This window comes from Silurus meridionalis, chromosome 19, assembly GCF_014805685.1.
Source record: "Silurus meridionalis isolate SWU-2019-XX chromosome 19, ASM1480568v1, whole genome shotgun sequence".
Classification (NCBI taxonomy): domain Eukaryota; kingdom Metazoa; phylum Chordata; class Actinopteri; order Siluriformes; family Siluridae; genus Silurus; species Silurus meridionalis.
The window spans coordinates 15,097,084-15,120,410 of record NC_060902.1 but is presented as its reverse complement, the minus strand read 5'-3'; the positions used below and the strand labels follow the sequence as shown (position 1 = coordinate 15,120,410).

Genomic DNA, 23,327 nt, shown 5'->3' with positions numbered 1-23,327 from the left:
CGCTAAACTATTGACTGTTCTACGATTAGCCTGAGTAAAGCCTGAAATATACACACAGGAGGTCAGGACTCTCATATGCAGCATTACAGCATAGTTTTGTGTTTAGCTGAAGGAAGCAGAGTATTTGATTGTCAAGATAGAAAAAATAAACAAGCTGATTTTTTCTTTTTGTCTAATATAGGAAATGCTCACCAATGTTTTATGGTTTTCTGCTTATTTTGTAGGTTTTCTTTTTAAAATTAAGCATATAAACCGATTTGCTTTTAAAATTAGATACATTTTAGCTTCATAATATTCTATTATTACCTCCTAGAGCTTTCCAAGAAATAAAACATTTTGTGTCCCTGAAAATATTTAATTTGAAAAAATTTCCAGGATAAATTATTATATCAGTATAAATCATATATATGTGATGTTAGTAGCAAAATATTTGGAAATTAGATGAAATGATTAGATGATTAAATAATATCCAATAAAGCTAATATTGTCCGAAAATTCCAAATCAGATATCTGTCTTTGTAATATCACAAAATTGTTTTGCTCTTTGCTCAACCGGGAATGACAGACACAGAGGCCACACCCCCTCTAATAAAAAAATACAATTTGTATATTAACTGCTGCAATAACTTAGTATTTATCTGATCTTTTTTTAGATCGTGTGTATCAAAGTTTTTGACATTTCTAACTTCAGTTGTTTGCAGTACATAATATTTGGACCCTCTAATACAAGCATTTGTCAGTGTTTCCTAAGTCTAACCAGATCACACAGAGAGCCAGACACATCAGCTCAATGACTATTCATAGCCTGTTTTCCCTCTGAAAACACACACACACACACACACACACACACACACACACACACACACACACACACACACACACACTACCTGCTGACTCGTTCATTAAAGCTGACTCATTGTCCCAAAAAAAAAGTGCTTTTTGTTATTTTGTTTTGCTGTGTTCAATCTTTTATTGGAAAATGTCCCAGTGATCACAGACGTCCATATCACTATCACTATATCTGTACTAAGACAAAATAATTAGTGGTGAGTGTGTCACATATATTTTAGGTCTTTGTAATGTCATAATTTGTGATGAGACAGTCATATTTAAAGGCTGTTAATGGAAAATCTGTTTTATGAATAGCTTTTCTCGGGTCTTCATTTTAACTGTGTATATTATGAAAAATAATGTTCATAGGACTCAAACAAATGTCTCGCTTTTCAGCAACGCAGGTTTTATCTTACTTGAGCAGATGGTAAGAAATAAAACTATCGAGCCTACGTTTGAAAAATGAATCACGCTACTTTCATATTGTATCTTATACTGGCGTGACATTCCATTTGTATCCTCTTCTTATAATTCATTTCATATACTCTAGACACACACACACACACACACATACACAAAAGGACATAGATTAAATCTCTTAATACTTAAATTCCAAAACCTTTTTGCACATGAAATTCACCTGATGTCCAGGAGACACATAGACTGTTGTTAAACTGAATATTGCTTTTGATAATGTCCTCATGTGTCATACTGAAACTATAAAGCATTATGACTGGCTCCCATTTCAGTAAAGAAGAGGAAGTCTAAGGTTACGGGGGGTTGGGGGGTAATGGTGGGGTGTTTGTGAGGGTATGTTTTGTGTTTTATTCGTCCAGCTGTTCGAGGTCATCACTCTCGATGAGAAGGATCGTCCACTTCGGCTGCACGTCGCTGACGTCATAGCTAATAATACACTGTGATAACAGAAAGACAGAGATAGCACCAAGGAGAGGATCACACAGAGAGAAGGATATATAAAGGGCACTGAGATAGGAGAGGGACAAGGAAAAGGGCCAGACGGGATCTTACGGATATACGCACACGCCATGTCTCAGGTACGCTATCATGTAGGCAAGTGTAACGTTCATTTTTATAGGTGATTCAAATCGAATTATTATCATCTGCTTCACTCCTTTAGCCAGGAGAGGTGAAGAAGAAGAAGCGTCCCCCCATGAAGGAGGAGGACCTGAAAGGGGCCCGCAGTAAATTGGGCCTAAAAGGAGAAGTGAAGAGTAAAACATATGAAGTAATGGTGGAATGTGGTGAGTTTGTCAAAGTCCATTTATTTCAATTTGATATACAATGTTAACACATTGCTTGTTTTCTCGGTTGCCTTTAAGAGGTTTTAAAGACATAAATGTTACACTCTAATGTGCCTTCTATATTTCTATCATTTCTATATTTTGTATAGAAATATAAATGTCCAACACTAATGTGATTGGTCAAGCGCTGTTACAGTGGTGCTAATATTACAACAACTGTGGAATTTGTTGCTGCTCGTCCTGCTTGAAAACTTTGTCAAACCATTTATGATTTAGCTATGGGACATGGTAGGGCACTGGTTAAGATGGTGGACTTCTGATAGAAATCCCAGTACTGCTATAATGCTACTGTTGAGCCCTTGTGCGAGGCTCTAAAACCCTCAACTGCTCAAATGTTTAATTGAGAGAATTGTAAGGGTCTCTGATTAAGTCCTCAGCCACTTGTGCTACTATTATTATACCAGTGCTGGAAGAAGCTTGTCTTTTTTCACTACATAATATTCCTGAACTAGCAACAGATAATTACAGTAAAAATTGTAACATTGCTGCACGCACCAAGGTGTCTCAGTCACGTGGCAACACGAAATGCCTCATTTACCTCTCTGGGAACTACAGAAATCTTTCCGGGGGGCAGATTATTAATACAGACAACACATTTTACATAATTTCTCAATTTACTCTTTATTGAGGGTTTTCAATATGCAATTAATGCTATTTGTTTTTTAACTATAAAACCTTTAAATAGCCAATTTGGTTAAATGACAAGCAAATGTATGTATTTTAACAAATGTGCAACGACCCTATTTTTATGTAGTAGCCATAAGAACATTCTCAAACTACCCTCAGAGAACAGATTAAAAAGTGCTTCATATAACAAATATTAAAGGGAAAGTTTGAAACATACAGAATTTTTGGGTCAAATATCCCTTTTAAAAAATTTAATAATAATAAAATCATGAATACATTTCCCCAAAACTGCCAAGAAGCCTGTGGCAAGTGCCCCCTTAAACTCGGTAAAAAATATATATAAATAAAAAAATAAAAAAATTAAAAGGTAACGTATTGCCTGGAAAACACGGTTTTCACTGTCAACTTTGGTTTTTTTTAATATATATATATTTTATGTATTTTATTTTATTTATTTATTATTATTATCATTTTTTTTTTTTTACATAATTTGGTGAATGTTTACAATAATGCACACATCCTACTCGGTTTTAATTACTATGGTGACCAGCAGAAACTTGCGCCCCCTCCTGGTTGGAGAAGTAACAACATAAAAGCAGTCTTGTCATTTTTCAGCGATCGGACTGACATGAAAATGAAAAATTGCAGGTTTATATTAATATGTTTTAATATGTTGCCGTTTCTGTTTGTCATTGTTGAAATGATGGAGTTGTTGGTGAGGTGTTTAACATTTCTGGAAGGAGTCTCCAGTGTCAGCATTTTGTAACAAATAGAGGTCAAGCTGTAACTAAAGAAAGTGTTTAGAACACAGTATTTAGTGCGTTTACTGTAACATGACAAACTATATTTATATTATTTGTATAACTTTCTTTACAACAGGCTGATAAGAGAGTGGGAATTGTGTTCTTTATAATTTGAACTTGTTTCCCAAATGTTCTGCATTACCTGCACTTAAAAACAAATACAAGCATATGGCATTTTAGTCTTAAATGATGAAAAAACAGATAATGTTGGGACACTGCTGTAATATAAACTGATTAAAGGATCCAGGATGAGTACTCAATCGAAACTTTAAGGTTATAGCAGTTTGTTTCAGACAGCATTCTTACAGTATTTTACAGTACTTTGTGTATCAATCAATAACTGTAGTGTATTACCAGCCCTGGTATAGAATTGGATTAAAAGTACTCCAGGATGTGTGCAGTGATATGTCTGGTGCCTCTACTTTCAGAACGTATGGGCAAGACGGCTCCATCTGTGTTCAGCGGCGTGCGAACCGGAACAGAGACGGCATTCGACAAGCCCAAAGCTCCATCAGGGAGTGTCTTCGGCAAATGATTGTTTCAGAAAGCCTGCTGTCTAATTATATGAGGATGGAACCGGAAGTTGGAATTTCTAATCTAAATGCTGAAAGAATGTTTTTTTTGTGCAATTTGTAACATTTTTCTAAACAAATACATAGTGTTTGGTTTATTATTATTAATTATTTTTGTCAATTAAGTCTTATATTTTATACATTAAAATATTCAAGTAACAATTGTATTTGTGCATTTTCTAAGTTTTTGATGTTATTAAAGATTTCAATTTCAATCAAGAAAAAGATTTCACAGCTTTAATCCTGTGTTCTTCATAGTATTAAGTCAACACACACCACCAGACCAGTAAGGCGCCAGAGCCTTTAAAAAAGGGTATTTATCCTCCACTCTATGTGCCTGAAATAACACACACACACACACACACACACACACACACACACACACACACACACACACACACACACACACACACACACACACACACACACACACACACACACACACACACACACACACACACACACACACACACACACACACACACACACACACACACTTTACAGATAAGGCATGTTATTCTTTAATGGCATATATCAGCCTGAACAAGCAGCTGCTCCATATTCAGGATAAACTATTACAAAAAGTATTTATGGTTTATGTGTATCTCTGTGGCAGCACAGGAAAGTGTTCGTCTTTCAATCCTTGGATTCCTGGTTCGAGTACTGCTTATATCTTTCTTAAAATAAATGCAGAAAAAAGCTATAAATAAACAATAAAAGAATTTGTTCTCCAACAGCATCTGTAGCTCAATAGGTTACAGCGCAAGTGTTTGTGTGCTGCTGAAGCTCAGGGTTCAAATCCAAGGTGTGGTTTACATCCTCGAGTCAGCAGTGAGATGATTTACTTACATTTAAAAAATTAACACAAAATTTTTATCAACAAAATGAGTTATTTATAAATAAAATATAACTTAGAAAATAAAGAAGCAAGTAGATATGTATAATTTTAAGTAGTAATGAGGTAATTGTCTATTATATAGACAAATATATGTATTTAAATAAAGGTGAATATGACGTATAATAAAATAAAATAAATAAATAAATAAATAAATAAATAAATAAATAAATAAATAAATAAATAAATATATATATATATATATATAAAAAGCCCAGAGTAGCATAACCCCTCCCTCCACCTCTCCAGGAGCCCCGGTTGGGACATACTGGCTTTCACTCTCTTTCTCTCACTTTGCCAGATTTAGTGTCCCAACGGGTTCCAGCACCTTCAGCTCGCCAGAGGCGGTCACGATCCTGTGTGCTCGCAGTGACAGCCCCAACCTCACCTCTAGCCCACTGAGCCACCGGTGCTTTCTTTCAAACCTGCTTTTTTTAGGGGGTTTATTTCTTACATGATTCACAAAGACATGCGATTATAAACAAAACACATTAAATGAAGCCTGAAGTGAGGATTGAACCAGGACTGTCAGGTTCACACTACCTGTGCTCTTACCTACTGAGCCACCAGGTCCTTGAGGGCAACAACGTGTTTTGTGTTTTTTTTTTTTTTTTTTGGGGTTTATCTTTTACGTGATACACAAAGCAATATGATGTGAAGGTTTAAACCAGGACTGTCAGGTTCACACTTACATGTGCTCTTATCCACTGAGCCAACAGGTCAACAAGCAGGGTTTGGGTTTGGGTGGGTGTTTTTTCAGGTGGTTTATCTTTTGTTGCAAAACTTAGAGAAATAATGAAAATCATCAAAGTGAAACAAGCCTTGAACCAGGACTGTCTCACACATTCTGTCACTGACCTTAACCACTAAGCTACAAGCACACACAATAACCAGAGTGTATATTTAGGTGGGTTAAGTTGTATTTGCCATTTCCGATATGATAAATAAATAAGCACTCAGAGACCAAACCAGTACTTGAAAAATGAGACCCTTAATTACCTGTGTCCTGCCAATGAGCCTCATGAACTTTGCAACAACTGTCCCTTTTTTGGGGATTTTATCATCTACTTGATCTGTGCCCAAGCTTCTGCTTTTTTAAAACTGTTAACTGTATACTATTGCTGCTTCTGTAGCTCTGTGCTGCTCAAGCTTTGGTATTAAAATGGAAGACCCAAGTAATTTGTTCGCAGAAATATTTTAATCACAGGCATGTACATATTCCAAAAACATGTTAATTTCAATGATTAGTTGTTTTTTTTTTAAGAAAAGAAATGTAGACTGTAGACTTGTCTATATTTTCTTAGGTTGTCCTAAAAAGGCCAGAGACAATGTAGTCTTCAATGACTCCATCGAGGATCCCTGTGCCATTATTATGAATAAACCAACAGGGCACGAGTTCTCCTTCCTTCACATCATTTCTGTAGTCTTTCTGCCAGCCCCTGGAGTCACACAGCACACAATTTATATGAACTTATTCGGTTCTACGGTCTAATCTGTACATTTCAATAATATTTTAATGTAATAATATATATAATATTTCTTATAATTCACCTGGTCACTGTGATATTGTGGCCCTTCACAAACATGTTGGCATCTGGTTTGTCTGGACTTTTCCCTTGAAATAAATCACTCACTTCAAAGGTTACACCATGGAAAAACTGTCCTGTAAAAAAACAAACACACACATTTATAACAAATTATAATGATTATATATTAAAAATAAGTAGTCCTGTTTGTTGCTTATCTGTTCTGGCTTGAAAATGAATGTCTTGAATGAATTTTAATGCATAGTTACCGAGCAAACCATGGACACTTTGAGAAAACAAGTGGCTATCCAAGGTGTAAAAGCCCAAGTAGTCCTGGTGGTAAGGATGCTTCGCCCACACTTTGTGTAAAACAATAACAAACTTCATGGAGTTCCTCAAGGTCACTGTAAGACTGCGGTCTTTGGCTACTTGCAGGTCCATGCTGAGAAAGGAAAATTCATTTAGCTATGGGAAGTGGCAGTTTTAAGATGTTAGGCAAGCATTTCTGAAATTATACCTCCTAGCTATAATTGTTGTTCGATTAATAAGCTCAATGTCTATCTATCCTGACTAAATAACCTCATTTAGAGGACTTTGTAGATGACTGGTTAAGACATTGGTCTTCTGATTAGAAGATCAGCAATTCAAACCCCAATTCCACCATCCATCCAGAGTATGGATGTTAATAAAGACTTATTATACATCATTTTTTACACCTTTTGTTTTATTACACATTCTCTACAATGTATTTGTCTTACTCACTTGGACACTTTGATTGAGGCATTGTCAGACCAGAAGAGTTGTGCGTGTTTTCCCTTTACAGACACCAAGATGTCCTGCGTGGTCACCACCAATTTGATGCCAAACTTAGCATGAATGATTCCCAAGCGCCCAAAGTAGGTGTGCATCGTTTTCCCAGGGTCTACCTTCTTGTCCCCAATGGTTTGACCATTTACAGTGATACCTGTAAGAAACAGGTCACTTTAAAGGATCTTTAAAGTCCTGATTTGACAGAATCTTATGAAGTGCATGTCCACGTACCTGTCAGTGGATCTCTGATCAGGTTGAAGATAGTTCCTGGTTTGTCATTGATGTTGAAGCAGATTGCATCATTTTGGTCTGGGAACTGAATGATGAAGTGTGGATCGGAATCAACTGTTATATGAACAACACAAAAGATGTTCAATTGATCAAATTTGTTAACTTATGCTCGGTTGATCCGTTACTGGATGTATCAGTAAATAAATAAAACCTTTACCTGAGCTTATAGGTGTTGAAGTGTACGTCCTGTAAGTGTTTGAACTTGCAGTAACTAGAATCACATGAACAGATAAAAGGGGAGAAAAAAATCCATTTTAAATCACATGGTGCAAAAAGTAATTAGTACTTAGCCTTCTGAAGGAGTTGTTGATAAGTTCTGACCTGGTGGAACACGACGTTGATCTGTAAAGCAACAAATGACATGTCAAGCATGAGCAATTTCTCTGTTGCATTAAGCATGTACTACTCGTCCACTGACCAATATTTCTCAGTTACACCTTTCTTTCCTGATTTGCCAAATGCTTAATGTTTTTGTTTACACTCAGCCTCTAGTCTCAGACACTTCCTGGTTTGGTCATGGCCAAGATGTAGGCTGCTACTCTGTGTTGTTGTTAGTAGTCCATAAATAATTCTGAGATTACTCACTATAGCAATAAAAAGTATTTATTTGAGTTACTATAGCCTTCCTGTTAGCCCAAAACAGTATGGCATTTCTCTTCTTACTGCTATCATTAGCAGATGTTTTTGTGTAAATCAGTTCACGGTCAAACTTGTGGTACTTTTAGAGGATTGAACTGTGCTCTGATTTTCAATAATGAAACGATAACCATGTAGTAGTATCATACCCTCGGTCAGCTTGTCGGCAATAAATGTATCCTCTGGAACGTTTTCGGTTTCAGGCTTAATGACCAGCATGGAGGTGAGTGGCGTCACAAAGTTGTATTTCAGAGAGAGCGCCAGGGCTTCTGCCGTGGCGTTTTGTTTCTCCTCGGGCGAGCCCTTGTCTCTGTTGGAATATGCTGTCCGTTAGTTTTTGGTTCAGCCTTCAAATAAGTAAATATTTTATTTAATATGTATTTTTCATAACCCCTTTATTAAAGGTCTGAGAAAGGTGTTTTAGCGATTCAGATATCACAGAATTATAAAAACATCGAGATGATCTTAGTGATTTTTCATCCACAAAATAAGCCCAATGCTGCACTTACTTCTTGTCCAAAAGATTTTGAATGGTCAGATATGCCCAGAGACGCTCTGTGAAATCCCCAAAGATGTACTCTTTGTCAGGGAATATGACATTCCAGTCCTGAGCACTGGCCTGGCCTTTTAGGGCAAACTTGTCATCCAACTAAACAGAAAGAATATCATATCTAAATTTTCCAAATGTGTTTATTGTAATTGAATTAGCCTTTTCATATAGGTTGAATTTGTAACAAGTGACTTTAAAAAATTTATTCGACGTCTCTCACCGACTGAGCAAATATTTCGATCGGAAAGTCGTTCATCTGGATGTCATTCAATCGACCTGCCACGACAATCTCGGAGCCATTAAACAGTTGTTTAAAGTGCTTGCCTGTCAGGGAGTTTACCGCATTGTCCGGGTAATTGAAATTCACGTCTGATAGGAGAACATTTGCAACTTCATCGTAGAATCCCTGTTTAATCAAGTGCACATTAAAAACAATTATTCAATCCAGCAAAATACTGTTTATACCTAAATGAGTGCTCAGAGATCGCTTTTAAAACAGCTAAAGTTATATACATTCTGTACTGTTACAGCCATGCAGTTAATAATAAGTTGGTGAGCTGAAGTTACTTTTACCTACCAAAGTCAATCATTTGCCTTCATCAGCAAATTAAAAAGTGCTTACATCCTTTAGATTATGACAAATCATAATTTTTGTACTTCTTCATAAATGCAATTTGTTGTGTTAATGAGGAAACCCTGTTAATATGGACTCATGGACAATATGTTTGGGTTCACACCTGCATCTGAACAGCGGCATCCGATTCGTCGTAGATTCTCCGAGCCAGACCGTTGTTCTCCTTGGCCATAACATCCAGGAAATCATACTTCAAATTATATCCAAAGCCCAAGCAAAAGAGGGTCATGTTTCCACTAATAGCATTCCGGACATTTTCTTGTATTTTCTGTGGATTTGATTCACCTAAACAAATGGAAGATTCACTACATTTTTATATCTTTTAAGAATAAACTTCTATTCGTTGTTGAGAACATTTGGTCTCAAAGCTTATCAATGAGGAGAACATAAAAAAAATCTGGAATAAATGATCATTTTAATCTCTCTTTTCTAACTTTTTTAAAAGTTTAATGTTTTTTTCTGTGCTAACAGTGGGCACAACATCAAACAATATATATATATATATATATATATATATATATATATATATATATATATATATATATATATAATTACTCGCACAGACAGACCTTCGTTGGGATCTCCGTCAGTCAGAAGAATGATGATGGATTCGCTGTTTACTGGGACGACTTCGTTATTTTTGGCTAATTTCAGCATATCCACAGCAAGCAAAACAGCATCGTTGATATTTGTGTCTACAAACAAAATGAATAAATCGCTCAGAATGAGCTAATATATATATATATATATATATATATATATATATATATATATATATATATATATATATATATATATATATATGTAAAAAAAACAAAGAAAAAGTGAAACATCAGTTGTCATGTCATACCTCCCTGATGGTTATATTCCATATTTAACCTGTATTAATAAACACTTACCATTTAAAGCTTTCTTCGTGTGGAACTTATTAAAAAGTAGTATTAATAAAAAAAGTATTACGTGACAGCTAATGTCATATGTGTTTTCTAACTTTTTAACCCAAAGATCAGAAAATGTGCTGATACTTACAACTATCTGGGTGTATGTTTTCAACAAATTTCATTGCCTCTCTCAAATTTTCCTTTGTGGCTTTGTTCAGGTTTGGCCTCCATGTTTGCACCCTGGTAGAAAACGTTACTAGGGCAAAGAAATCTTCCTCGTGCAAGTCTTTGAGAATGGTCAGTAGCGCCTCTCGAGTCTGTTGAACATCGACAAGGCAGGCAACGAATCATTGGATCGGCTCGGTCAGCGTTGCAAGGATTTCTCTTTCCTTACCTGTTTAATTTTGGTTCCGCTCATGGAGCCACTCTTGTCGATCACAAACACTACATTCTTTGGCAATCGGGGCAAATCCGTTGGGGCGAAAAAGTGTACAAAATACCCGTTCACTATCTGAAAGAGAGAAGAAGAACTTCATGGGAATTTATTATTATTATTATTATTATTATTATTATTATTATTATTATTAATATTATTATAGAGAAATGCTGATATCAATGTTCCTGTTTATAGAATTCCAAACCTGAATATCACTAAGATTTGATACACGCTTGACATCGTAATTGATGAAGAAATCGCCATCGATCTGTGTGCCATCACAGTCTGAACAAGTCCGTTGCTGATCCAGAGTTGGGGAGAAAGACACATGGGCCTAGAAAAGATCATGTGTTTAGGATCAGGACAATGCATTTTGTTTTTCATTGCATTTTTATTCTAGTGTATTTCTGTAGATTAACATAGTTTATAGAAAAAAACAATTAATCACATATACGTATAATCAACACAAAGGTTGTGGACTCACCTTTTTATCAGTGACAGTTGTCTTCACCAGGGGTAGCAGCTCATTGGTAATAAACGTACCATGAGCATCCAGAAATGCAAGGCCCTGAGGTTCATAAACATCTGCAACAATCTATAGGTAACAAATGTAAGTTAGTTCCAGGGAATGAAGAAGAATTAAAAAGAGAACATGTAGATAGCAATAAACTGCACCTCAAAGTGCTGAACCAGCTGTTTGGGTTTGACTCGGATCATGAGCTCGTATTTGCCAAGCCGCCGCTGAAGGAGCTCCTCGTGGATAAGTGTGAAAGTGACTCTGCTGTTGGCTGCAATGTTCACAGAGACTGAAAACTTCTCCATCTTTCTCCCTGAAGCTCTTGAAAATAGACAAGTATCCTTTTGTTCATTTATATTTTCAAGCGTTTCATTTGTCTCATTTGTTTCCTGCAAGGCTCAGTACTCAGCCTGATTCAGTTTTTCTTCTTCTTATGATTATATAACGTCAGTGTTGGGCGAAGTTACTTTTAAAAGTAATGCGTTACAATATTGAGTTACTCCCCAAAAAAGTAACTAATTACATTACTTAGTTACTTTTTATGGAAAGTAATGTGTTATATTACTTTTGCGTTACTTGTATCTTTTTCACGCCTTACAGGTGTAATATAGATAATTGCCATTAAGAAATAAGTTATATTAGGGCAAAGGACATGTCTTGAACATTTAAAATGTTTAATAACTTCTTAGAGAACAATAAGATGATCAACTAAATTTTGACCACAAGGCTGAACACTTTCCAGTCGCACTTCTGTACACTGCTTTGCAATCTGCCTTCGCCGTCAGGAATGTAACTATCGTTCGTGTATATAAGGTTAAGAGTGTGGGCTGCACACCGGTGATGTGGAGGGAGAACATACCTTTCGCTTTCATCTCGTAAAACTTCGTGCAATTCCGTAAATATGACCACGTCCTCGTCTACATCATTCTCTGCTTCATCATCAGCTTATGTGTTGGTGAAAAGCTCTTGTCTCCATTTCAGAGCAACAGAGCAAAGCACTACAGATGTGTGTGTGTGTGTCTGTGTGTGTGTGTGTGTGTGTGTGTGTGTGTGTGTGTGTGTGTGTATAATGTTGTACACTTAACCATTATTCCTTTCTCCTTTTTCTCGACTATTTCAAAATACGTTCATTTTAATTCAGTATTTTTTTTTTTATGCAAAATAATTTAACTGAAAAGTAACACGCATTACTTTTTTTTAAAAAGTAACTCAGATATTAATGTGTAAATTTATAAAGTAACGTGCTACTTTACTCGTTACTCCAGAAAAGTAATATTATTACGTAATGCACATTACTTGTAACGCGTTACCCCCAACACTGTATAACGTTATATGTGCATATTAATATCTGTTCTGATACAATGAAGTCACACAACTCTTCCTTCCATTCACACTGCCCAAGATGCATCGATCATCATTTAGTTTCAAGGTACTTTCATTTAGTCCCTAAGTGTGATTGAGTGTGAGCATATTTTTTAATTTAATCATGTGTCTTTGTTCAGCCAAATCGTTATCTATGATCAAGTCTATCACTTACTTGACCAGACCAGCCGTCTGTCCGGACGACACAGCTGCATCATACTGCTTCTTGGCCTTTTCTTTCTCTTTAACCTCTCCAACATAGGTCTTTCCATCAATCTCCCTGAAAGGTCAATATACTATTATATTGAAGTGCATTGAAGGAAAGGCCCAGTAAATCAAAAGCAACCATAATATGAAAGATTCTGTAAAATACGAATAATAAAAACCAGCCCATAACTGACATGCTGAAGTTGGTGATGAAAGCAGTTTTGGGTAACTCGACTTCAAAGGAGACTTCCTGTGAAACGCCGGCCTTGTTCAGAGCGGTGGACGTCATGACTGTATGTGCAAACCGAGACGTCACCTTGCAGGATATCTTCACATTCTGCACCTCAATCTGAGACAGAGAATGTGAATAAAAAAAAGAGTGCTGAAAGTATTCCAAAATTTGAAACATTTAAACTGATGTGAAAATTTGTATTGAGTGTCGAAATCCAATCTCAAAATAATCTTCTTGCGTAATGATACCATGATCGCTAATCCCCCCCAAACCAAATAATCACTTTGGTTAATGTTTAAATGTTTAATGTATTGATTAACTTGTCCTTACCTGAGCAGGACTCGCACTACGTTTCTGTTTGGAGGCAATATGGTAGACAGAATTAATATAATAATCATAATATATTTTAATATTTTTAATTGCAACATTTTTAATTGTAGTTGTTTCTTTAAAATATTGTGGCAGTCATTTCTCATTATGATATAATCTGGCATTACTGCTACTATCCTGCAGAAGCAGAGATATCAGTGATGTAACTGGATTACAGTGGGATTTAAAAGTTCAAGAGAACTGGTGAAAATGCTTTTTAGTTTTTTCCAATTAAACACAAAGGTTTTCATTACAAATCACATTATCAGCAATAACCTGAGTGAAACGTTAGTTTAGAAATTTCTATTAAAACCTGGTTATTCATGATCAAATCCATTCATGTTTAAACACATGCTTTAACAGAAGGGACAAAAAAAAATTGGATCAGTTTAAATGGATAAAAGTTGTGCAACATGTTGACTTCTGATACAGTCAAGAGGTTACACGTTTGAAAATCTAAAACCAAATCTCATTTTACATTGAGAATTAGACTCCTAAACCACACCGTATACTAACGACATACACCAATTCCATACACACAAACGCTTCCTTCCAAAAATCTTTCAACACTGAATTAATTCACATACCTGTCGCCCATTCTCTCTTGAGATCACAAATGCTCCATAAGACCCCAGAGGTAAACACAAGTAAATCGAGATGCAGATCAGCAGTGCAGTCCACACCGGAGACATTGTGCGTCCTGAGCTCAGTTCCCTAATGCAAAGTCTCCCAGAAACCCTGAACTAAATCAGTGTTTCTGTAAGCAGGTCAGTGATCATGTGTGCTCTTTGCCCGTTCATTGACCATCTTGTCAAAGGGCTGTAGTTCTTTCACTGTTAGGTTTGGCACACAGATTATTTTGTGTCAAGTTTATTTTTTTTTACAGTTTGTTCGATGAGTGAACTACTGATATTTTTCCATTTCTATTTCATTTTTCTGCTAGCTTTGGCTTTCTTTTTTCATTAACCATTTTATAATCTTTTGACAAATTCATTTTAAATAATTTGAATTGACTAAATTAATCATAATTAAACACACACACACACAAAATCGATTAAATGGACAGCAACTTGAGCAATCCCATAAAAGTTTATTGTCAGAAGCAAATGTGTACAAAGTCAAAGTCCTCTAATTTGTTTGTTACAAAGATTTCTGTTATAATGACTCATGATCAGGTTTTCTCTTTATAAAAAAATGTCATACTTTTAGTAATAAAATGAAAACATGTCTACAGTTCAGTCAGGTCTTCTGAAGTCCCTTTTCCCTCTCAAACAGTTGTAAAGAGGCTGGAGACCACATAGTCTTCTAGGACTCCATCGATAAGCCCCATGCCGTTATTATGAATAAACCAACAGGGCACATTTTCTCCTTTCTCCACATCCATTCTGAAGTCTCTCTGCCAGCCCCTGGAATCACACAGCACACAGTTAATTAACTCACTCAACCACGCACTCCACCTGTGCATTTAAAGGACTTCACCTGTTCATAAAAGAAGATATAAAGTATGTTCTTTTGGCACATGCTTTTTAAAAATGATTTACTTGGTCACTGTGAGACTGTGGCCTTTCACAAGCATGTGGGCATCTGGTTTGTCAGGATCTTTCCCTTGAAAGACATCACTCACTTCAAATGTTATACCATGGAAAAACTGTCCTGTTAGAACATATTAAATAAATATAAATCACAATTACATATATAATTCAATAGATAAAAATAATAATCCTTTTAGTGCTGTGATCAGCACTTTTTTTTTAAATACAAAAACAGTATGACTGTAACTTGGAAAAAATTTTGATTAACTGAAGGTTTCATAGAATTTGTCTCTCTGCAATTGTAGCTGTTTTTTAATGTACTGATTGTCGAACACAATAAAATTTGATTTTTTAGAATTACTAAAAAAATTGTCATTGTAAATATAAAACAAAGAAATAACATTACATTGTCAAAGCCAATTTCTAAAGAATTTAATACATTTATACAATTTCTGAATTCATGTTTCCAGCTAATTTTAATATCTCTAATGATTGGAGCAGAGACTTCTAATTCAGGATTATACAGAAACAGCTGTGTTAAGAAAGAGTACATTTGTTGGAAGTTTTTCAGAGTTTGTTTGCCTGTGAAGAGGATAAATTAACCTTTGCCTTTGAGAAAATTAATAAATAATTGCTAGTTTAAACGTCATTCTATTAATGCACTGTCTTATAAATATCTGCAACCATAAAAACAAATCACAGTCGCATTTTTTTATTATTTTAGTGAGCTAAAAACAACTATGAATTACAACGAATGAACACCACTAACATTGGCTAGAAAGTTCAACAGTCTTAACACCTTTTATTGCACTTTTTTTTTATAAATGATTACGGCTGATTTAATTTACATGTCCATAATAGGCAAACATTTTCAACTCTTTTCTTGAAAAAAGAAGATTTAAAATGCATGTTTATCATTTTTTCTTTTTGTTACAATAAGCTGTTTAATTATTTAAAGCGAAATGAAATCTAGGAGTACAGTATAAAAAGCAATAATTACAGTATAGGTAATGTTTAAAGTGTAGTCGATGCTGTAAAATGACATTAAAGTTGAATATACAGTGTGATATCAGTACTGTCATGTAAATGTTTATGGTAGTAATCCTGTAAAAATACAGCGAATATCTGGCAAGCTAGCTGGCAAGAAAAGCGTTACCGGGCATGTATGAATTTCCCAATTTTTTCTAGTTAACTTCCAATAAAATGCCATCACTCATCCCTGGTGAATTTCCATTTTTTCTTTACTTTTGCATTTCTATGATCATTTATTTGAAAATGGTGGGTTTTGCTAAAGTGAAAAAAAAGTGAAATTTTAGTAAATTTACCGAGTAGACCATGGACTTTTTTTGAAAGAAGGTGGCTGTCCAGCGTGTAAAAGCCCAGGTAGTCTCGATGGTAGGGATGCAGCTTCCACACTTTGTGCAACATGATGGTGAACTTGATTGTATCCTTCAGGGTTACTGTTAAGCTGTGATCTTTAACTATTTGAAGCTCCATGCTAGAGAGGAGAGAAGGTGAGTTTTTTTTTCCCCAGGTCAAAGTTATTTTTTGATCTAATCATGTTGAGGAAATGCATTCATTATAAATTAAATATCAGGTCATTTTACTCACTTTAAATCTTTAACATTAGATGCTTCTGACCAGTGTAGATGTTCTTCTTTGTCCTGCTTATATATTATAATCTTTTCTGTTGTCACCATTAATTTGATACTGAATTTCTCATGAACAATTCCAAATTGGCCGAAGTAAGTGTGCTGCTTGCTTCCAGGCTTCACCTTCTTGTCGCCAATGGTTTTTCCATTGACCACCAATCCTGTGGATTGTAAATCAACATAAACAGAATGTGATCACTGTTAAAGCACACTTGCAAAGAAGACTTTGTAAAGCCCACATTTACCTGAATCTGGATCTTTCACAAGGTTGAAGATAGTGCCTGGTTTATCATCGGTATTGAAACACAGATTATTATTCCGATCAGGCAGCTCAATAATGAAGTGTGGATCTCCATCAACTGCCATAGCTATTAGAGCTTCACCAAAGGAAAAAAATGGTTTATTTCTTAATTTGTTCATTAAACAAAATAAAATCTATCTTTATGATCACATTTTCTCACCTTTATGACTTTTCGCTCCAACAAGTCCACTACTTAAAAGTGAACTGTGAACACGTGAACTATATAACATGGGGCTGGAAACTAGAAGTAGAAATGATTAGTGGTGCTTAGGAGGATAGTTCTTTTAACCGTTAACTAATAAGAAAGCAAATTGTTACCTTGTCCTGCAAAATCCAACCGCTCGTCTATGAAGGAAATTAGCAGACACATGCTGTCAGTTCAGCATTGACACTTATATGGATTCATGTTGCATGTTTTTGCAATCGTATATTAATGTTATTCTGATTGGGCAGGCTATGGGTTTTAAAAACAAGTACAGATATGGGGTTCACTTTTGGGGGTGAAAAATGTTCAATAGTCTGGAGAAATAATGAGATTTTAGTCATACCTTCTGTCAATTTGTCAGCTATTAACGTATCTTCTGAGGCCCCGTTAGTTTCCGGCTTAATGACCACCATGGAGGTGAGAGGGGTGACAAAGTTGTACTTTAGCGAGAGGTCCAGTGCTTCAGCGGTGACATTCTCGCATTCTTCGGGTGAACACACGTCCCTATCAGGGCATTAATTTAACCACAGATTAGTGCAACTTAAAGGTAATGTTACATTACAAAAAAAACGAAAACAAACCATACGATATCCGACATACTGTTTGTTCAAGAGTTGTTGGATAGTCAGATATGCCCAGAGATGTTCAATGAAGTCTCCAAAGATGTACTCTTGTTCAGGGAACATATCAGACGATTCTTCAGCATTTGCTTGGCCCTGAATTGTAAAAGTTCTATCCAGCTAAATTAAAACAAAAATAAATGTGAGCATATTGATGACATCTTTTTAAATATAGAAGGTATTTCTGATATACTCACCATTTGGGCAGACACCTCAACAAGAAGCGTGTCCGCTTGAGTGTCGTTCAATTGGCCGGCGACTACAATCTCAGAGCCCCCAAAGAACTGCTTGAAATGGTTGGTGGTTATGGAATTCTTAATGCTGTCTGGATAATGCAGGTTCACTTCTAAAAGGAGTGGACTAGCCACCTCTTTATAAAACCCCTTTGAATGGATAGTGCAGGCCATAGTCAAGATCAAAGTTCTGGCTCTAACTAACATCTAATAACTTTTTTATAAAAAAAAACCAAAATATAATGTGGACGTGCCAATTTACGTACCTGCAGCTGCAGTACAGCATCTGAGGCTTCATAGATTCTCCGAGCCAAACCGTTATTCTGCTTGGCCAACACATCCAGAAAACCATAGTGTACATCATATCCAAAGCCCAAGCAGAAAAGGCTTATGTTTCCATCAGTAGCATTACGGACATTTTTTTTAATCATAGCTGTATTTGTCTCACCTGAATATAAAAAAATGCAGTATTTAGATGGTGCTGTAGAAAATAACAAGCCAAATATGGTTATACTGATGTCAATGACAAGTGTATTGTGGGCCATAAATGATGTAACCAATATAAGGATTTGAATTTTTGTCTTGGTCCAAATCTTAATGGAGATTTGGCCTTATTAAGGTTGAGTAGTGTCTGTGTTCTAACAGTGAGATTCAGATCGTGATGGTATTTGGGCCAGATGGAAATGGAATGCATTTTGCTTTCACGAATTTGTCCGTGCAAATTAAGCGCACAACATCCAGATTTCACAGCAATGACAAAGAGCAATATTAATTTTCATTTAATAGTAACATTATTTTCTCTGCTGCAAATCAAAATTTGAAAGAAGGTGCTGCTTAATTTCTTGAGCAACAACTAAAGGACAAGCAAGTGCTGATTTTAATATCTTATTGTTTCTGTAGTTACCACTAATTAATAAAGAACTTGTGCAATAATCTTTCTACACAATCTAGAGAAAATATTGTTGGTAAATCTTTTTTAGGGTGATGTTTACTTTGAGGAGTCTCCAGTGTCAGTGTCCTCAGAACCGATGATTTTTTTCTTGATAATGTGACTAACTTTTATTTACTTTAACTAAACATTGAGCAGCTGGTGAGTAAAAGTCTGCTTATAGCAGCCACCATGTAAGAAAAAACAGTTTTCCATTAAGTGAAGCTTGAAACAATTTTAAAATGTAAATTGTGTAATTCTTTTAAATATTATTTTTCTTCTGGGAACCAAATCTGGGAACTTCTGCTTCAAGCCTTGAAGCTTCATAGTTGATGGTTTTATAATAGTATTTCATTTCATGTTTTTAAAGCATCTCTGGACCAAACGTACCAGCAGTTGGGTCGCCGTCAGTCAGTAGAATGATCATGGAGGGGCTGTTGTCTGGCAGGGAATTGTTTCTTTTGGCTGTATTGAGCATGTCAACCGCATTTAAAACAGCTCCATTGATATCGGTCACTATAAAAAAAGGTGCATTCATAGCATTTGTAAGGTGATCTTTAGGATGATGAGTTTGTTAAATTCTTCCACAATAATCATGCTTTTACAAACACTTACTATGCCGTGCTCTTATACTTTTGACATATTTCTTTGCTTCTTTTATATTTTCTTTTGTAGCTTTGCTCAGTGACGGTCTCCATCTTTCTATCTCATCGTCAAATATGATCAGCCCAAAGTGGTCTTCTTCATATAGGTCATCTAGAATGGTGATGAGTGCTTCTCTGGTCTACAACAAAAGCAACAAATAAACTGTCCATAGTTCTGTAACAATGCTTATAATGTATGTTTTTGAGTTTAAGTTAACACACCTGTTGAATTTTTTTGCCCTCCATAGACCCACTCCTGTCTATTACAAACACTACATTCTTTGGCAATTGTTGCAAATCAGGTGGCGCAAAGAAGTGTACAAAGTACCCATTGACTATCTGAAACCAAAACATTGATTTAGTGTTAGAAAGAGTTTCAAATACATAGATCCTGAAATGTTTTTATTGAAATGCCTTTGAGGTTGGACCTGAAAATTGCCCAAATCCTGTTCACGATTGACGTCATAAGTGATGATGAAATCCCCATCTATCAGTGTCCCATCACAGTCTGGGCATTTCCTTTGTTGGTCCAAAGTTGGGGAGAAGGACACATGGGCCTGGAGAAGAAGATCATGGAATAAGATGTTGCTAGAAATAAGTCCTTTTTAATACACATAAATCCACAGTGTCAATTACACAATGGATTGTGTATAATATAAAATTATAGAAAGAATACGTTACTAAACATTAGATCCTTTATTTTAAGGTGCAGTATTCCGCTGTAAACATCTACTATATTTTGTGACTTTCCAATATGGCCTTTTTTACTCAGTATCAGTATTTCAGGAGTATTTGGAGAACTTTTTCATTCAAAAGTAACATGGACTATGATTAAAAGTGGCTAATATTAACAAAAAATATCATATTGCAATTTCGAGACATATTTCAGCATATTTTAATATATGATATGTATGAAATATGTGTCATTTATTGTAAATAGCATAATTTATAGGTTTTCTAACAAACTGACAGGAATAATAAAACCCCCATGCAGCTGTTATCATTGTTTTTGCCATTTTACATTGCATACAGTGTAAACTAGAAAACTAACGGTCTCACCTTTTTATCAGTGACTGTTTTCTCCACTAGTGGGAGGAGCTCATTGGTGATAAATGTGGCATTGGTGTCCAGAAATGAAATGCCCTGGGGCTCATAAATGGAAGCAGCAATCTGTGGGTGTGAATGTAAATATTTAACACACTGAAAATCAATTCAAGTGGAAAAAAAAAGACAGGAAATACTGATTACTACGCCACCTCAAAGTGCTGGACCAGCTGTTTGGGTTTGACTCGGATCATGAGTTCGTATTTTCCAAGCCGCCGCTGAAGGAGCTCCTCGTAGGTAAGTGTGAAAGTGACACTGCTGTTGGCTGCAACGTTCACAGAGACTGAAAACTTCTCCATTTTTCTTCCTGAAGCTCTGGAAAACAACCAAAACAAACCCACACAATAATGTGCTTTTTGCCTAAAGGTATGCAAAGTGGAAGCATGAATCAGTTCTTGTTTTCAAGAACATATTGTAATTAGAAAACATTTTAAACTGTTTACTAATGTTGGCAAATGCATAAAAAAAACAAACAATGTCTCAAAGCGTTAAGAAAAATAATGATGTAATGCAAATTTCCATATTCATTAGAAAGTCATTATATGTGCTATACTTACTTTACCAGTCCAGCTGTATGCCCAGAAGACACTGCAGTCTCATACTCCTTCTTGGCTTTCTCTTTCCCTTTAACCTCTCCTACATACGTCTTTCCTTCAATCTCCCTAAAAAAACAGAATGCACAAAATATTGATTATGCATTCAAAACATCTGTCTGTATTTAACCATATGTTTAATCCTTAAAAAGAAACATGCAACATCTCTGAGGACTGGATTTGCAGCAGTGACCTCTACTGTAAAATTGTGAGTCATTTTTTCTATGACTCATTTATGATTCATTTGTTGGGAAAAGATGAACTGTATGGGCAGTTATAAAAAAGCACTCTGACATGCTGAAGTTGGTGATGAAGGCCGTCTTGGGTAACTCCACCTCGAAGAAGACTTCCTGTGAGGTGTTGGCTTTGTTCAGGGCTGTTGATGTCATGATTGTGTGAGCAAATCGAGACGCCACCTTGCAGTCTATCTTCATATACTGCATCTCGATCTGAAGTGCCAAGAAAATCAGCCACATTTTGGGTAACCATTTTAGCTGTTTAACCAAATTATGCATGAAATAGTAAACACAAAATATTAGTGTTGATTGACCACCAATAAATATGCTTTTCTGTCCAACAGAGAAAAGAGTCAGGGTTAGTAAATAATTTTAGATAGTATGTGTTTCAGAGAGGTCTAATAAACATTTTCTAGTTTTCAGAAAAATATGGCAACTGATAATTTTTTACCTCATGACTTCCAGGCTTTGGCGTCTGTGAGAATAAAATTTTAATAAATATATTAATATTTTTGCAGAGTATTTTTTATTCAATTCACGGTCATGATTTTTTTAGGAATCATTTTTAAAAAACATTTCATAACACCTCATTGATTATGGACTCATGCATAAAAAAATCATATGTTAATAATATTAGAAATGATTCACATAAAAAATGTAATAAAAATTAAAATATAAATGAAAAAATCGAATATCAAAAAAACTTTTACTGGATTTGTTACATTTTTCCTTTTAATTGTTTATTTTTTATTGTCTCTTTTAATTTATTTATTATTTTGTACAATGCAGTCCAGCCCAGTGCAGCTCATGACTATAAAACATGAAAGAAAGCAATAATCACATCATGGATCTAATCATGGAGATTAGTATATAGCTGTCATTGTTATTAGTGTTAAGTCTAACAAACTGCTCATCTGAAAAGAAAAAGTTGATCTAAAACTCAATAACTGTAAAAAACTAGTGTAAATAATAAAAACAGGAAATGTGTTTTGTGCTGTGATGATTACACATACTGTAGACGAGTAACGGAACAAAAACTGTGTTGAACACAGTCAAATGATGATACGTAGAGTATTTGCCGAGTTATATAACACACACACACACACACACACACACACACACACACACACACACACACACACACACACACACACAGCCTTTAGTCCTTTAGTAAGCCTGCACAAACTGCAAATAAAATCCCACCTCTTCCTTTGGCTGCTCATCCTCATCCTCCTCATGATGAAGAAGCACGGGAAATCCTGGCAGCTGTGCTGTAACCCTCAGGCAGACGCAAGCACACACCAGCAGCCCAATCCACACCGTAGCCATGATGAACCCTTGAGCTCAGCTCTGAATTTTAGTCCTGACTGCAAGAGCTTTTAAATGAGTGTGTTTGTGTGTGTGTGAGTGAACGAGGGAGGGTGAGAAAGTGAAATGAATAAGGCAGTGTTTAGTTGCCGGAGTTTTGCCAGTGGAACATGAGGACTTATAAGGCTGTATCTGAAGTGTTCTCTTAGCTTTGTAAAGTGCTCGTTCCTTGAATCATTCTTGATTCTTCACAAATAGACAAGATACTACGATTCGAGACTAATACTGTCAATACTCTTAAAACAATAATTATTTACACACACCACCCCACCCCCTGACCCCTCAAGTGCTGCAGAGCAGATAAAACATGTTTAAATGGTGCAGTCATGCAGAAAAGTTTCTTCTTCGTATACTTTCATATAAATACAAAGATTGCATTTGAGTAGATTTATCATGAATCAAATACAAAA

General features: G+C 35.6%; 3 protein-coding genes across 4 annotated transcripts; 1 reads left to right on the top strand and 2 right to left on the bottom strand.

Moving 5' to 3' along the window:
• The first annotated feature begins 1,726 nt into the window (after positions 1-1,726).
• On the top strand, positions 1,727-4,370 carry mustn1b (musculoskeletal, embryonic nuclear protein 1b). The gene is made up of 3 exons (XM_046874630.1): positions 1,727-1,886; positions 1,970-2,093; positions 4,012-4,370. The coding sequence occupies exons 1-3, from the start codon at positions 1,878-1,880 to the stop codon at positions 4,116-4,118; spliced, it is 240 nt and encodes a 79-aa protein (XP_046730586.1). The 5' UTR covers positions 1,727-1,877; the 3' UTR covers positions 4,119-4,370.
• A 1,859-nt stretch (positions 4,371-6,229) lies between these two features.
• Positions 6,230-14,253, bottom strand: LOC124402032 (inter-alpha-trypsin inhibitor heavy chain H3-like). The gene is made up of 21 exons (XM_046874626.1): positions 14,089-14,253; positions 13,463-13,486; positions 13,095-13,249; positions 12,869-12,973; positions 11,490-11,652; positions 11,299-11,409; positions 11,020-11,148; positions 10,773-10,889; positions 10,527-10,695; positions 10,067-10,192; positions 9,601-9,782; positions 9,084-9,269; positions 8,823-8,962; positions 8,463-8,623; positions 7,999-8,019; positions 7,835-7,888; positions 7,618-7,731; positions 7,339-7,540; positions 6,846-7,018; positions 6,602-6,713; positions 6,230-6,489 (listed from the first exon to the last, which is right to left on the bottom strand). The coding sequence occupies exons 1-21, from the start codon at positions 14,191-14,193 to the stop codon at positions 6,351-6,353; spliced, it is 2,688 nt and encodes an 895-aa protein (XP_046730582.1). The 5' UTR covers positions 14,194-14,253; the 3' UTR covers positions 6,230-6,350.
• A 298-nt stretch (positions 14,254-14,551) lies between these two features.
• Positions 14,552-22,945, bottom strand: LOC124402533 (inter-alpha-trypsin inhibitor heavy chain H3-like). 2 transcript variants are annotated; one of them, XM_046875628.1, is made up of 21 exons: positions 22,753-22,944; positions 22,001-22,024; positions 21,608-21,762; positions 21,278-21,382; positions 20,873-21,035; positions 20,676-20,786; positions 20,045-20,173; positions 19,839-19,955; positions 19,588-19,756; positions 19,363-19,488; positions 18,311-18,492; positions 18,009-18,194; positions 17,792-17,931; positions 17,535-17,695; positions 17,305-17,331; positions 17,147-17,227; positions 16,931-17,062; positions 16,645-16,846; positions 16,359-16,531; positions 15,043-15,154; positions 14,552-14,907 (listed from the first exon to the last, which is right to left on the bottom strand). In XM_046875628.1, exons 1-21 carry the CDS (start codon positions 22,876-22,878, stop codon positions 14,769-14,771), a joined length of 2,760 nt encoding a protein of 919 aa, XP_046731584.1. In that variant the 5' UTR covers positions 22,879-22,944; the 3' UTR covers positions 14,552-14,768. The 2 variants fall into 2 exon arrangements, with proteins under 2 accessions (XP_046731584.1, XP_046731585.1); XM_046875629.1 differs by lacking the exon at positions 22,001-22,024 and having other exon boundaries at positions 22,753-22,945.
• Between the last annotated feature and the right edge of the window lie 382 nt (positions 22,946-23,327).